Consider the following 14,183-nt stretch of genomic DNA (forward strand, 5'->3'; position numbering starts at 1 on the left):
ACAGCAGCAGCTGGGTGTGGCTGTGACTGGGGGTATAGCAGCAGCAGCAGCTGGGTGTGGCTGTGACTGGGGGTACAGCAGCAGCAGCTGGGTGTGGCTGTGACTGGGGATACAGCAGCAGCAGCAGCAGCTGGGTGTGGCTGTGACTGGGGATACAGCAGCAGCAGCTGGGTGTGGCTGTGACTGGGGATACAGCAGCAGCAGCAGCTGGGTGTGGCTGTGACTGGGGATACAGCAGCAGCAGCAGCTGGGTGTGGCTGTGACTGGGGATACAGCAGCAGCAGCTGGGTGTGGCTGTGACTGGGGGTACAGCAGCAGCAGCAGCTGGGTGTGGATGTGACTGGGGGTACAGCAGCAGCAGCAGCTGGGTGTGGCTGTGACTGGGGGTACAGCAACAGCAGCAGCTGGGTGTGGCTGTGACTGGGGGTACAGCAGCAGCAGCAGCTGGGTATGGCTGTGACTGGGGGTACAGCAGCAGCAGCAGCTGGGTGTGGCTGTGACTGGGGATACAGCAGCAGCAGCTGGGTGTGGCTGTGACTGGGGGTACAGCAGCAGCAGCAGCAGCTGGGTGTGGCTGTGACTGGGGGTACAGCAGCAGCAACAGCTGGGTGTGGCTGTGACTGGGGGTACAGCAGCATTAGCAGCAGCTGGGTGTGGCTGTGACTGGGGATACAGCAGCAGCAGCTGGGTGTGACTGTGACGGGGTACAGCAGCAGCAGCTGGGTGTGGCTGTGACTGGGGATACAGCAGCAGCAGCAGCTGGGTGTGGCTGTGACTGGGGATACAGCAGCAGCTGGGTGTGGCTGTGACTGGGGGTACAGCAGCAGCAGCAGCTGGGTGTGGCTGTGACTGGGGGTACAGCAGCAGCAACAGCTGGGTGTGGCTGTGACTGGGGGTACAGCAGCAACAGCAACAGCTGGGTGTGGCTGTGACTGGGGGTACAGCAGCAGCAACAGCTGGGTGTGGCTGTGACTGGGGGTACAGCAGCAACAGCAACAGCTGGGTGTGGCTGTGACTGGGGATACAGCAGCAGCAGCTGGGTGTGGCTGTGACTGGGGGTACAGCAGCAGCAGCAGGGTGTGGGTGTCGTGGTGTGACTGTAGGGGGGAGGGAGAGGAGGGGGGAAGAGAGGTCAGGTTGTCCTAGTTCTTAGACAGTGAGTAGAGAAGCGTGACAAAGAGTTTCCTGTCTCATGACAGTTTAGTGGACTGTAGGTAAACGCGTTAATGGTTCTTGAAGTAGTAACGGAATCCAGTTGACTGTTTAGTAACGGGGATGATTACAGCGCTGTAACATATTCGTAACTGGTTGTCTGCAAGACTGAGAAGCAATAGTAACTTTACTGTAGCGGAGTTACCGTGACGCTGCCTCGTACATCCTGTCTTGTCATGGTACTGTTGACTAGGGCGCGCCTGGGAACACCCAGTACGTAGGTTCGAAACCTCCCATCAAGGTCCTTGTGGATTTCTTCCTTTGATATAGTGTGTGTGTGTGTGTGTGAGAGAGATATCTTAATATTAGTATTAAATTGCATTAATAATAATCTTCGTAGAGGCAAGAGGAGGAGCCCAAGCACTAGAACTTTGCTAAACCTAGTATACCTTGAGGGGTTACCTTGCTAGGATTTCGGGGCACAACGTCCCCGCGGCCCGGTCCTCGACCGGTCCTTGAATAGGCCTATAGCACATGTACACTAAAATTAAGCCTAAGTTAGCATGTAGGTTCTTAATTACTGCTGCATTATTTAGCACACCGTATTCCAATGGTACGAAAGGTGAAGGTTTTGGGTCCTGGTTTTTGTTATACACCTTTGGAGAGGTTGGAGGTGTGAGTACTAATATTTTTGAAGGATGGGCTGGAATGGCGCCCTATTGGCGCCGGCTGTATTGCATGGGTTTTTTTACAATACAATACAATTTTATTTAGGTAAGGTACATACATACAATAAATTTTTAAAAGGATTGGTTGACTTATAGGTAGAGCTAGTACATACAATGCCTAAAGCCACTAATTTTTACAAGGATTGGTTGACTTATAGGTAGAGCTAGTACATACAATGCCTAAAGCCACTAATTTTTACAAGGATTGGTTGACTTATAGGTAGAGCTAGTACATACAATGCCTAAAGCCACTAATTTTTACAAGGATTGGTTGACTTATAGGTAGAGCTAGTACATACAATGCCTAAAGCCACTAATTTTTACAAGGATTGGTTGACTTATAGGTAGAGCTAGTACATACAATGCCTAAAGCCACTATTACGCAAAGCGTTTCGGGCATAAATTTCGGGTTATTGTTTTTAATTTATAGGCCTGTAGTGCGGGCATCTATGGGGCGGAGGCTTGCGCAGTCATTGCGCAGGCCTCTGCTCCCCAGTCATTCTGTGACGAGAGACTGCGCAGTCATTATGCAACGCGTTTTGTTGGGGGACAGGTAGCGTGTGTGTGTGTGTGTGTGTGTGTGTGTGTGTGTGTGTGTGTGTGTGTGTGTGTGTGTGTTCACCTAGTTGTGTTTGCGGGGGTTGAGCTTTGCTCTTTCGGCCCGCCTCTCAACTGTTTACTAACTACTTATTTTTCCACACCACCCACACCCCCCCCCCCCCCCCAGGAAGCAGCCCGTGACAGCTGACTTAACACCCAGGTACCTATTTTACCGCTAGGTAACAGGGGCATAGGGTGAAAGAAACTCTGCCCATTGTTTCTCTCCGTCGCCCGGGATTGAACCTAGGACCACAGGATCACAAGTCCAGCGTGCTGTCCGCTCGGCCGACCGGGGTGGGTTATAAGAAGGATGAATAGTTTAGGCTTAATAGGCTTCTCTCCCACGTAAAAGAAGGTATTTTCATGTAGGGATTAAGCTCTCGGTGCCGGTTCTCCCACATTGACCCTCCATGAAGTTATATAGCTTTAGGAAGAGGTTTGTCGGGGGATTACTCCTGGGGCAGCACCCACCATGGTCGTCACACTGGGCCAGCCGCGTCCCCGGCTAGCCTATAGGCTTTTCAGTCGTAGGTTAGTTCAAATTATCCATTCCCGGTGACGAAGCTTGTATTTAAGATTTCATAGGTAACCCCTTTTTCCCTTAAGACTGAAGATCACATCTACCTCTTACGGGGCTACTCATGCCCATGCCACCTCTTGGGTTACTTAATCTTCATCAATCAATCCCCTTCCCCTAGACAAACTACTTCCGTAACCAAAAATGGAACCAACAGTAGTTGTTATAGATTCAGCTACTCGGAACAAGTTCCAAGTAGCACGGGCTATGGTGAGCCCGTAGTGGACTTACCTGGCACTAGAGCGGTGCCCTGCTCTGAGTAGTTGCTCGTTGCCAACTCTCGTATAGCTATTTTACTGCGAGGAGAAGAGAAGCATCAAATGACAGGAAACATGCCCAACAGTTTTTGCTCTGCCTAGGGATTTGAACCAGACTTCCACTCGGCTGTGACTAAATCACTCTGCTGATAGACGCTGAAAACCAAAATTTCCCGCGAAAAGTGGGTGAGTGGGTGGGTGGTTCGTGGCGCCGTTCGTGAAGCCGGCTGTGGTCACGGATCTATCAGCGACACCTTTTAAAAAGACTTTTACGTGACAAAAGTTGAGTGAATGTGTCGGCTGGTGTATTGGTGTACGTGCGGTTGTGTATATTTATTTATTTATATAGGAGGTACATTGGGTTTGTGAGGATACATAGCATGGTATTTACATTCTTGTAAAGCCACTAGTACGCGCAGCGTTTCGGGCAGGTCCTTAATCTAACAGATAATTTTAAGTAGGTAAATTCAAGCAGAATTAATAAAAACAGATTGCAAGAAAAAAATGAGATGGGAGGTATGTGATAGTATGCTGTCAATAAATGGATGGTATGTATCAATACACACCGTAAGTATACATCGTGTTTGACATGTATTATTAAATGAACGTATTTTCCGGTGGATACGTCGCACGTTTTTAATTAAAAAAGTTACACATTGTACTTGTGCACACATAATCTCCAAACCACCACCATTTGCACATCACCTTGAATAAATATATAATGAAACGCATTAAATAAAAAAATAAGTTTTATACTAGCCTTATTCGCCATCAAATACGATATTATTAGGTCCAATGTTGACAACAGGAGAGAGAGAGGGGGAGGGAGAGAGGGAGGGAGAGAGGCCTCATTTCAACGTTATTACGGCCTGGGGGGGGTGAAGGGGGAGGAAGGGGGGAATTACTGGTAGCTTAATTCCATATGTCGATATTGAAGGACGTTATGGGATGGAGGAGGGTGAGGGGAACTAGACAGCATCACGGAAGGCAGTTACGTGGCCTGTGTCTCCTCCTTTAACAGATAAGACTAAAATTAGTTCACTTCCTAGGTGGTTTCATACCTGTTAGGCTTCGCAGCCCTATCCCCTCAGGTTTGCCCTCTTCCTGCTCTGGATTAGAACAGATTTTGTGGATTTAACTTCTATTATTTTATATTCTTATAAGGGGCCTCGTAGCCTGGTTGATAGCGCGCAGGACTCGTAATTCTGTGGCGCGGGTTCTATTCCCGCACGAGGCAGAAACAAATGGGCAAAGTTTCTTTCACCCTGAATGCCCCTGTTACCTAGCAGTAAATAGGTACCTGGGAGTTAGTCAGCTGTCACGGGCTGCTTCCTGGGGGTGGAGGCCTGGTCGAGGACCGGGCCGCGGGGACACTAAAGCCCCGAAATCATCTCAAGATAACCTCAAGATATTCTATGAATGGAATGCAAGGGGGGGGGGCAAGGTTATAGGACAGGCACTTGGGGGGGGGGGGATGGGAGGGGGGGCGCCTAGCCTCACCAACGTTTGCAGGGTGAATGGTGTGGGGTGAGATGGTAGGGGACTGTCATAGACGGGTTGGGGTCGTTAGCTCCCATTGCGATCCTCACCACCCTCCCATACCCACTTTACAAGGTAGTTTTGTCCAGATAGTTTTCTAACGGTTTCTAACGGTTTTCTAACGATAGTTTTCAAATGGTTTTCGTTTCTAATCGTTTTCAAATTTGCGTCCTAGGAGGCTTAAACGGCGAAATATTTTAGAATCGACTCGGGCTCCGCCGGGTACCTCATATATGGCAGTTGTACAAGATATGGCAATGCCACGTGATGGCGCCAGATGTGTAGTTTATACTGAAGGGTGTTGGTAACGCCGTCGCGCAGCGGACACGAAGTGCGCAGGTATATGGAGGCGTGTGTATTGCGTGCGCGTGAGGGTTCCATGCACGCATACGACAACACTGAGGCAGCGGTGACATTGGCTGTGGCTGAAGGACAAGTGATGAAGTAGGGGGGGGGGAGGGGGGTCATCGTGGGGAAGGGGGGAGCCGGCTAGCCGGATGTTCGCAAATGACAATGTACGAGGATGTGATAGCCACACGGAGCGACTGTCAGGGGCACCATAGTCCCTGCTTACACACGCGTGCAGGGATGGGGGGAAGGGGAGGGGGGGGTAAGAGTTGTGTCGATTGGTTTGACACGGAGAAAGGGGGTGGGGGGGGGAGAGGTCTGGCCAGGCGTCCTAGTGCTTGTAGCTGGCTGGCTGTCACTACCAGGAGACCTGGTCGACGACCGGGCCGCGGGGTCGCTAAGCCCCGAAATCATCTCAAGGTTAACCTCAAGGTAGCTACAGCTTGTCTGTTGAGAAGTGTTCTAGGGGTTGGTGAAGGCTGGTCTGGTAATTCCCTTTGACGCTTTAGCATTTCTAAAGATTTATAGATTTAAAAAGGGGGCCTCGTAGCCTGGTGGATAGCGCGTAGGACTCGTAATTCTGTGGCGCGGGTTCGATTCCCGCACGAGGCAAAAACAAATGGGCAAAGTTTCTTTCACCCTGAATGCCCCTGTTACCTAGCAGTAAATAAGTACCTGGGAGTTAGTCAGCTGTCACGGGCTGCTTCCTGGGGGTGGAGGCCTGGTCGAGGATCGGGCCGCGGGGACACTAAAGCCCCGAAATTATCTCAAGATAACCTCAAGATAAGATCCCTAGTTGATCCCTAGATCCGTTGGTAGTTGTTAGATTAATAGGTTGTCGGGTAATTTGTCCAGTTCGTTCTCATAAACAAAGGCGAAAGTCCATTCCATGCACCCGCCAAAACCCGCTGTTTATGAATGAAAAATGGTTTGACACAACCCGTCCTCGACTAAAGTTCATCACATCCAGCGGTCGATCCCACAGACGCATTCATAAATTTTTACATGCTGTTCATTCAAAATTGGAATTTTCTCAAATATAAATTATTATAAAATATTAGCATATTGTACATGCATAGGCATAGGTTAGGTGTTTAGGTTCTGTTGGAGATTATTTGTATTAGTACGTGGGTGAAGCATTTACAGCATTACACACAGAAATCACAATAGCGTGATGCATGAAATGAACAAATCCACAAGGGCCTTGAATAGGGTTCGAACCTACGTCCCAGAGCATCCCAGACGCTGCCTTAATCCACCGAGCTACGACATGGTTAAAATATTTGAAAGTGAATTGAAAGAAAGTGTAATGAAGTAAGGGCGAAGAGGTAGAACAGACTATTGACATAGCTCGGGTGCATGGGGGGGATTGTGTAAAACCCTGGTTTGTCTTGGAGAGGCTGCAGGAACCGTTGGTAAATCGGGATGATTTCCCGGTTGCAATTCTTTTTACCATGTCGTATCTCAGTCGATTAAGGCAGCGTCTGGGATCCTCTCGGACGTAGGTTCGAACCCTTGTCACGGTCCTCGTGGATTTGTTTATTTACAGCGTTGAAGTTCGAACAAAATTCGTGTGAAGCACTTGTCCCCCGGAAGAGTTCAAACGAAATCAGTCGAGTCGTGTGTGAACAATTTTCCATTCATAAACAGGGGGTTTGGCGGGTGGATGGAATTACTTTTGGGTCTTTGGAGGACGGGCTGAGAACGACACTGTTGTTGCCCTTAGATTCAGCTACTCGGAATGAAATTTCAGAGTAGCACGGGCTATGGTGAGCCCGTAGTGGTCTTAGTCCCCGCACCTGTTCCTGATCTCTGTGTATACCGACTCATTTGGTTTTATTTTAAACGGCGCATTAATGATCTTTCATTTCACCCTCTTGTGAATTAAGAGATGTTTACCTTCGATCAGCTGTTGAGTGACGTCATCTTCCTCCTATTCCCCCCCCCCCTACCCCCCGGCTCCCTCTGCGCCGGCTCCGTTTTCTGTTATTGATTTGTCCTTTTGAGATAAAATATTGTTATTAGGGGAGTATAGTGCTGTGAAATTTTGCTGTGGGGAGGAGTATTGATGTGGCGCTTTAGGGGGGAGGAGGAGGATTTAGGGGGCGAGTATTGATGTGGTGCTTTGGGGGGGGGGGCGGGGGTTAAGGGTGATTGTTGCTATTGCGTCTTGGAGGGTGGGGGGGGGGGAGGGGGGGGGAGGGATTGCGGCACATACGTGATTATAAAATAGCGTTCACATATGTTTTTTTCAATCGCAAATAGCGTTTATTTTTAATTCGGTAAAGGCAGCGTCTGTGATGCTCTCGGACGCAGGTTCGAATCTTCGTCACGGCCCTTGTGGATTTGTTCAAATCGGTAAAGTAACCAGTCATTCTAGGAGTGTTTTAATTATTTTGCATCGCTGAATTAATCATTAAATTCGGTTGGTTAGCGAAACTAGTAACTTGGCCATACACGAGACAGATTATGACAGATGCGAACGACGCGATATACATACGTACGCGATATAGCAATTATAAGGAGCCCATAAATCGTTATCCTGCGCTATCGCAGATAACGAAGGTCGGCCAGCAGGACAGCCAGAGGCGCAGGCAGAGTCGGAAAGTGGAGACGTGATTGGTAGTGTGAGAGAGAGAGAGAGTGTAGGAGGAACACTTCGCCATATCTTCCGAGACCAAGATGACGCCTTCTCCTACCCCAGGACCCACGGCTGAGACCGACGCTACCACACCAAGGTAATGTTATTATAGATTCAGCTACTCTGAAGTTCCAAGTAGCACGGGCTATGGTGAGCCCGTAACTTACCTGGCACAGGAGCGGGGCAAGTAGCACGGGCTATGGTGAGCCTCCACCTGGCCAAGGTAATCCTCTGGTTTCTTGTTACACCATGTACATGCGCACGTGTAATTAACCCCAAGTGGAGTTACAGGATGAGAGCCACGCTCGTGGTGTCTCGTCTTCCCAGTACTCTTTGTCATATAACGCTTTGAAACTACTGATTTGTTTGGGCCTCCACCACCTTCTTACTTAGCTTGTTTCAAAGTGCGTACGAGGGAGGGAGGCCCACTTGCTTCTGGGGGGAGAAGGAGGGGGGGGGGACACACACACACACACACACACACACACACACACACACACACACACACACACTCCAAGAGGACTTAAACAGGCTGCAGAGATGGTCAGGGAAATGGCTACTGGAGTTTAACACCAGTAAATGTAAAGTTATGGAAATGGGATCAGGTGACAGGAGACCAAAGGGACAGTACACAATGAAGGGGAACAGCCTACCTGTAACGATTCGAGAAAGAGACCTGGGAGTGGATGTGACACCTAATCTAACTCCTGAGGCACATATAAATAGGATAACGACAGCAGCGTACTCTACACTGGCGAAAATTAGAACTTCATTCAGAAACCTAAATGAGGAAGCTTTTAGGGCGCTTTACACTGCCTACGTGAGACCCGTCTTAGAGTATGCCGCGCCATCATGGAGCCCCCACCTGAAGAAACACATAAAGAAACTGGAGAAGGTTCAGAGGTTTGCGACGAGGCTTGTCCCAGAGCTACGAGGGATGGGATATGAAGAGCGGCTGAAGGAACTGAACCTTACGACACTAGAGAAAAGAAGGGAGAGAGGAGATATGATAGGGACATATAAAATACTCAGGGGAATTGACAAAGTGGAAATAGATGAAATGTTCACACGTAATAATAACAGAACGAGGGGACATGGGTGGAAACTGGAAACTCAGATGAGTCACAGAGATGTTAGGAAGTTTTCTTTTAGCGTGAGAGTAGTAGAAAAATGGAATGCACTTGGGGAACAGGTTGTGGAAGCAAATACTATTCATACTTTTAAAACTAGGTATGATAGGGAAATGGGACAGGAGTCATTGCTGTAAACAACCGATAGCTAGAAAGGCGGGATCCAAGAGTCAATGCTCGATCCTGCAAGCACATATAGGTGAGTACATATAGGTGAGTACACACACACACACACACACACACACACACACACACACACACACACACACACATACACACACACACACACACATACACACACACACATACACACACACACACACACATACACACACACACACACACATACACACACACACATACACATACACACACACACACACACACACACACACACACACACACACACACACACACACACACACACATACACACACACACACACACACACACACACACACACACACATACACACACACATACACACACACACACACACACACACACACACACACACACACACACACACACACACATACACATATACACACGCACGCACACGCACGCAACTAAACCAAAACATTGCTCATTCATGCTCTGACCTTTATAATTCAAAGTCACTTACAAACGACACACTCGGAGATTTATATAGGAGGGGATTCTGTAAAATTTCATAAGGTACAAATCCACAAGGGCCGTGACGAGGATTCGAATCTACGTTCGAACTCTTGGACGTAGGTTCGAATCCTTGTCACGGCCCTAATTGTGAATTTGTTCATGGGATGTTCATCACGCTATTATGATTTCTGTGTATAATTTTGTAAGATATTTATGCAGGTACATTGAAAATGAGTTACAGACATAATGTCGGATTAATAGAGCTTGTACATACAATGCCTGAAGCCCCTAATACCCACAGTGTTTCGGGCAAGATAGATACTGCAAGGACAGTATACATTTCTTGCAGATAGATATCTGCAGGATATCTTGCAGATAAGATATCTGCAAGAACAGATAAGTATAAGTTTCGTCTTTTATAGTTTTTGACAGCAGTGGATCATGTGTTGCCCAAAGTTTCCCAGAAACTGACTTTAGAAATTTCTAAAATTTCTAAAAATTAGAAATTGATAATTTCTAAAATTTAGAAATTGATAATTTCTAAATTTTAGAAATTTTAATAAAATATTTGTAGCGTATTTGTGTTCTACTTAGTGTTGCGTAAATAATTAATCAGCCGTTTGGCCAGATTTTCAATATTAAAAAAAAATCATGTATCTATATATAAAATTCAGTATATCATTCATAAAAATTTATTCCTTAAAAAAATTCAGTATATCCCCCCCCCCCTCCGTGTACACAAGTCTCCCGTTGTTAAAGATTTGCTACCTGGAACAAAAAGTTCCAAGTAGCACGGGCTATGGTGAGCCCCTAGACTGTCTTTTTTCACAAGTCTCCCATTCTCTCACCACTACAACTCTCTCACAACCACCACTACAACCGTTGCCACAACACGGTTCAGTAACCACAATTTCATGTGTAACCAGTAGTCGGTAAACACCAGGTATCACAACCCGTCCTGCACCTGTGTGTTGTCTACTGGTTTACGTAGACTTGAATGTCAGTATTGCACTGTGTCCCCCCCCCCTGACGGTCTTTTGTTTGTAATGGGTTTACCACCACACAATCAATCCCACCCAATCACTACACAATCCCACCCAATCACTACACAATCCCACCCAATCACTACACAATCCCACCCATCATCACCACTGTAGTCCTCCCAATCTTGCTAAATCGCTCGTAGCTGCTCCCCCTCATCTAATCCCTCTTTATCACACTGTTGACTTAACATGCATCATAACTCATTATATGACATTAATCATCCTGCACCTCTATCATTTTACGTCTGTACTCGTATGAGTATAAGTATATACCCTTATACTCCAGACCCGCTCATACCCACAAGTGCCGCATACTCTGTCCAATTAACACTAAAGTCTCTTAACATTAAGAAAACATTTGCTCGTTTGAGGTATAGATTAAACTGGTAGTTTGGAGTAGGTGAGAGGAGGGGGGTACCTCTCTGGGCTTGAACATTCGGACAAAGGGCCGCCATACCGCCTGAGAAATGTAGGGCGAAATGCTTAAAGGTGATGCTAGGGTCTCCCCTGTGGTAGCGAGATGTCGGTCAGGATGTGGTTATCAAGCAGTGTGTGTGTGTGTGTGTGTGTGTGTGTGTGTGTGTGTGTGTGTGTGTGTGTGTGTGTCGGCCGGTCGAGAGAACAGCTAAAGAGGAAGGGCTGGATGTACACCCACTCACTCTCCTACCAGTAACCCCCGTGAAATAGGTATAGGTGTGTATATATATATATATATATATATATATATATATATATATATATATATATATATATATATATATATATATATATATATATTTATATATATATATTTATATTTATTTATTTTTAAAACCTTTACGGGATTACAGGTTATTCATACCTGTGTCACCTCCTGGGTAGTGACACAGGTCCTTCTTAATCTTCATTAGTCTTTACGGGAAACTAGTCAAGACTACACAACTGCTTCATTTACTCACCCCAAGAGTGGCCAAGGAGCACTTGTCACCATGCAGGGAGAGCAGCAGGGTGACGATACCTTCAGTGTGGTAACCCTGGGAAACACTGCTGACAATCAACACTAAATTCAAGATCCTTGCATTCGGACTGAGGATTAGTGATACACACAGTATCACTGACATGAAATCAATTTTGTTTTGTATTAACAAGGTTGGGTACACACAGTAGGGGGGTGTTACCCTATTTAATATAAGGAATTACACAAGTCTAAATCGACAGGTTTATGCAAATTCATATAATATTCCAATCACACATGATGATTATTCCTATATGGCATCATGAGAACACGCCAGTCGTCTAGTATACTATCATGCACTAGCAAACTCCAAGCAACAGCCTGGTGGACCAAACTCTCACAAGTCAAGCCTGGCCTCGGGCCGGGCTTGGGGAGTAGAAGAACTCCCAGAACCCCATCAACCAGGTACTGGATTATAGTTGCACGCCCATCTTCATGTGGGGGTATGCCTTGTATCACTGTATCCGTACCCTGTAATACATCATTACCTGGTGTATGTGCATACAACAGGGATATTCAGCAGGAAGGTGGCAGCATTTCTGTACAACCATTTATACCGGTTGTATACCGGTTGTATACCGGTTGCCCGCTGGTGTGTAGACAATGTTTTCTTGCCTGTAAGAACATCAGTTTTTAGTGTGTTTTAAGACACACCAAGCAGTGTCTCTCTCTAGTACAGGTGATACCAAGTCTCTCGTCACCTTTGAGCAAAAAATCTTGCTTAGTTGCACAATTCTTTCACATGTGGTGGGAAGGTTCACCCCCCCCCCCTTACGATTTTTTTTAATACACGAGGTACATCTGCATTAATGCAGCTACCGTAGGCTATATGAAGTGGAGTACAGTGTGTTAAAAAAGCTAGCTAGGTGATGCTAAAAAATCCCCATCACACAGGATGTTTAGTCATACAGAGGCATGCGATAAGCAGTCTACACTTATTCACAAGAGTGAATAAGGTAGCAGTGGTAATACAAGTCCCCATCTCGCAGTATGGTTAGTCATACAGGGCCATATGTTTAGTAGCCTGCACTGGCAAATTTTGGGTACACTGTGAGGATACCTTCAAGAATACGAGTGAATAAAGTAATTGCAAAGCTCCAGGTACCTCATGCCAACTGGTCTGAAAGGTCTAATAACTGGTCATTCGGTGATGTAGTGTGGGAGATCATGCCGCAGTTCCTGCTCACAGAGTTTGCACCTGGAGTGCTCAGGATTGGGAGATCCGTCACCTGCAGCCACCTGCCACAGGTAACGGTAACCCAACCTGATCCTTGCAACCACTGTGTCGCACAGTCTAGTAGACGTTTTGTACTGCCCATAGATATAGGTTTTAGATCTGAACAATTTCGAATACGATAAATGGGTAGAAAGGGAAATGTATGCGGGTATTACGATGACTGTTTATTGGGTGAGAGTTGAGGTGGTGGTCCCTGGAGCGCTAGATCGAGGTAATGTGAAGCTCAAATTAGTTGTAATGGATTGCGAGTATAAGATAGGTATAGGCATGATAAAGGTGGTGGGAACGGGCCCGGCTCCTGTGCCAGGTAAGTCCACTACGGGCTCACCATAGCCCATGCTACTTTGGAACGTTTGTTCCAAGTGGCTGAATCTAAAACAACGATAAAGGTGGTGGGAAAGTGTGATATAATGATGGTGGTTGTGGTGGTGGTGGTGCTATTGCTGCTACTGCTAGTAGTGGTGGTGATAATTTAGATGGTGCTGCACGAATTAGTGCTGGCGGTGCTGTTGTAGAGTTTGCGATGGTGGTGGTACTGGTTGCTTGACTGGTGGTGGTACTGGTTGCTTTAGTGGTGGTGGTACTGGTTGCTTTAGTGGTGGTGGTACTGGTTGCTTTAGTGGTGGTGGTACTGGTTGCTTTAGTGGTGGTGGTACTGGTTGCTTGACTGGTGGTGGTACTGGTTGCTTGACTGGTGGTGGTACTGGTTGCTTGACTGGTGGTGGTACTGGTTGCTTGACTGGTGGTGGTACTGGTTGCTTGACTGGTGGTGGTACTGGTTGCTTGACTGGTGGTGGTACTGGTTGCTTGACTGGTGGTGGTACTGGTTGCTTGACTGGTGGTGGTACTGGTTGCTTGACTGGTGGTGGTACTGGTTGCTTGACTGGTGGTGGTACTGGTTGCTTTAGTGGTGGTAGAATGTTGGTGGTGACGGCGGCGCCTGACACAGCTGGCGTCGGCTTTAAAACTAGGTGGTGCGCACAGCTATTGATCCTGACCGCCAGGTGGGCTTCCGGGCGCCGCCTCGCGCCCCGATGCTCCTCTGTTCCACCAGCTGCTAAACTCCAGCATAAGCCAGTGAATGACACTGCGACGATGAATATAAACTACCAACAGTAATCCCTTGTATTTTCCAACTGTCGTACGCGTTGATCATGTTCCATCACTACATAATGCGTGTGAAATATGCGAGTTGAGCTGTCTTACAAAGTTTATCATGCTTGGGTTTAAATGGGAGAGACGAGATTGTCTCGTACACACTTAAACAACTATGGCAGCCGACATCCAATGGACACTGAAGTAGACAGCCGTATGCAGGA

At 47.2% G+C, this 14,183-nt stretch overlaps 1 protein-coding gene across 23 annotated transcripts in view; it reads left to right on the forward strand.

Moving 5' to 3' along the window:
- Positions 1 to 14,183, forward strand: part of MESK2 (misexpression suppressor of KSR 2) — a 233,823-nt gene that overhangs the window by 145,499 nt on the left and 74,141 nt on the right. Inside the window, exon 2 of one of the 23 annotated variants that reach the window (XM_069318948.1) lies at positions 7,758 to 7,939. The exons of 21 other annotated variants lie outside the window; for them this stretch is intronic. In XM_069318948.1, coding sequence (XP_069175049.1) covers positions 7,884 to 7,939 — 56 coding nt within the window. In that variant the 5' untranslated portion in view covers positions 7,758 to 7,883. The remainder of the gene's footprint in view (positions 1 to 7,757; positions 7,940 to 14,183) is intronic. One more of the 23 variants, XM_069318949.1, reaches the window with a different exon arrangement.

The sequence above is a fragment of the Procambarus clarkii genome, chromosome 92 (genome assembly GCF_040958095.1).
Source record: "Procambarus clarkii isolate CNS0578487 chromosome 92, FALCON_Pclarkii_2.0, whole genome shotgun sequence".
Taxonomy (NCBI): domain Eukaryota; kingdom Metazoa; phylum Arthropoda; class Malacostraca; order Decapoda; family Cambaridae; genus Procambarus; species Procambarus clarkii.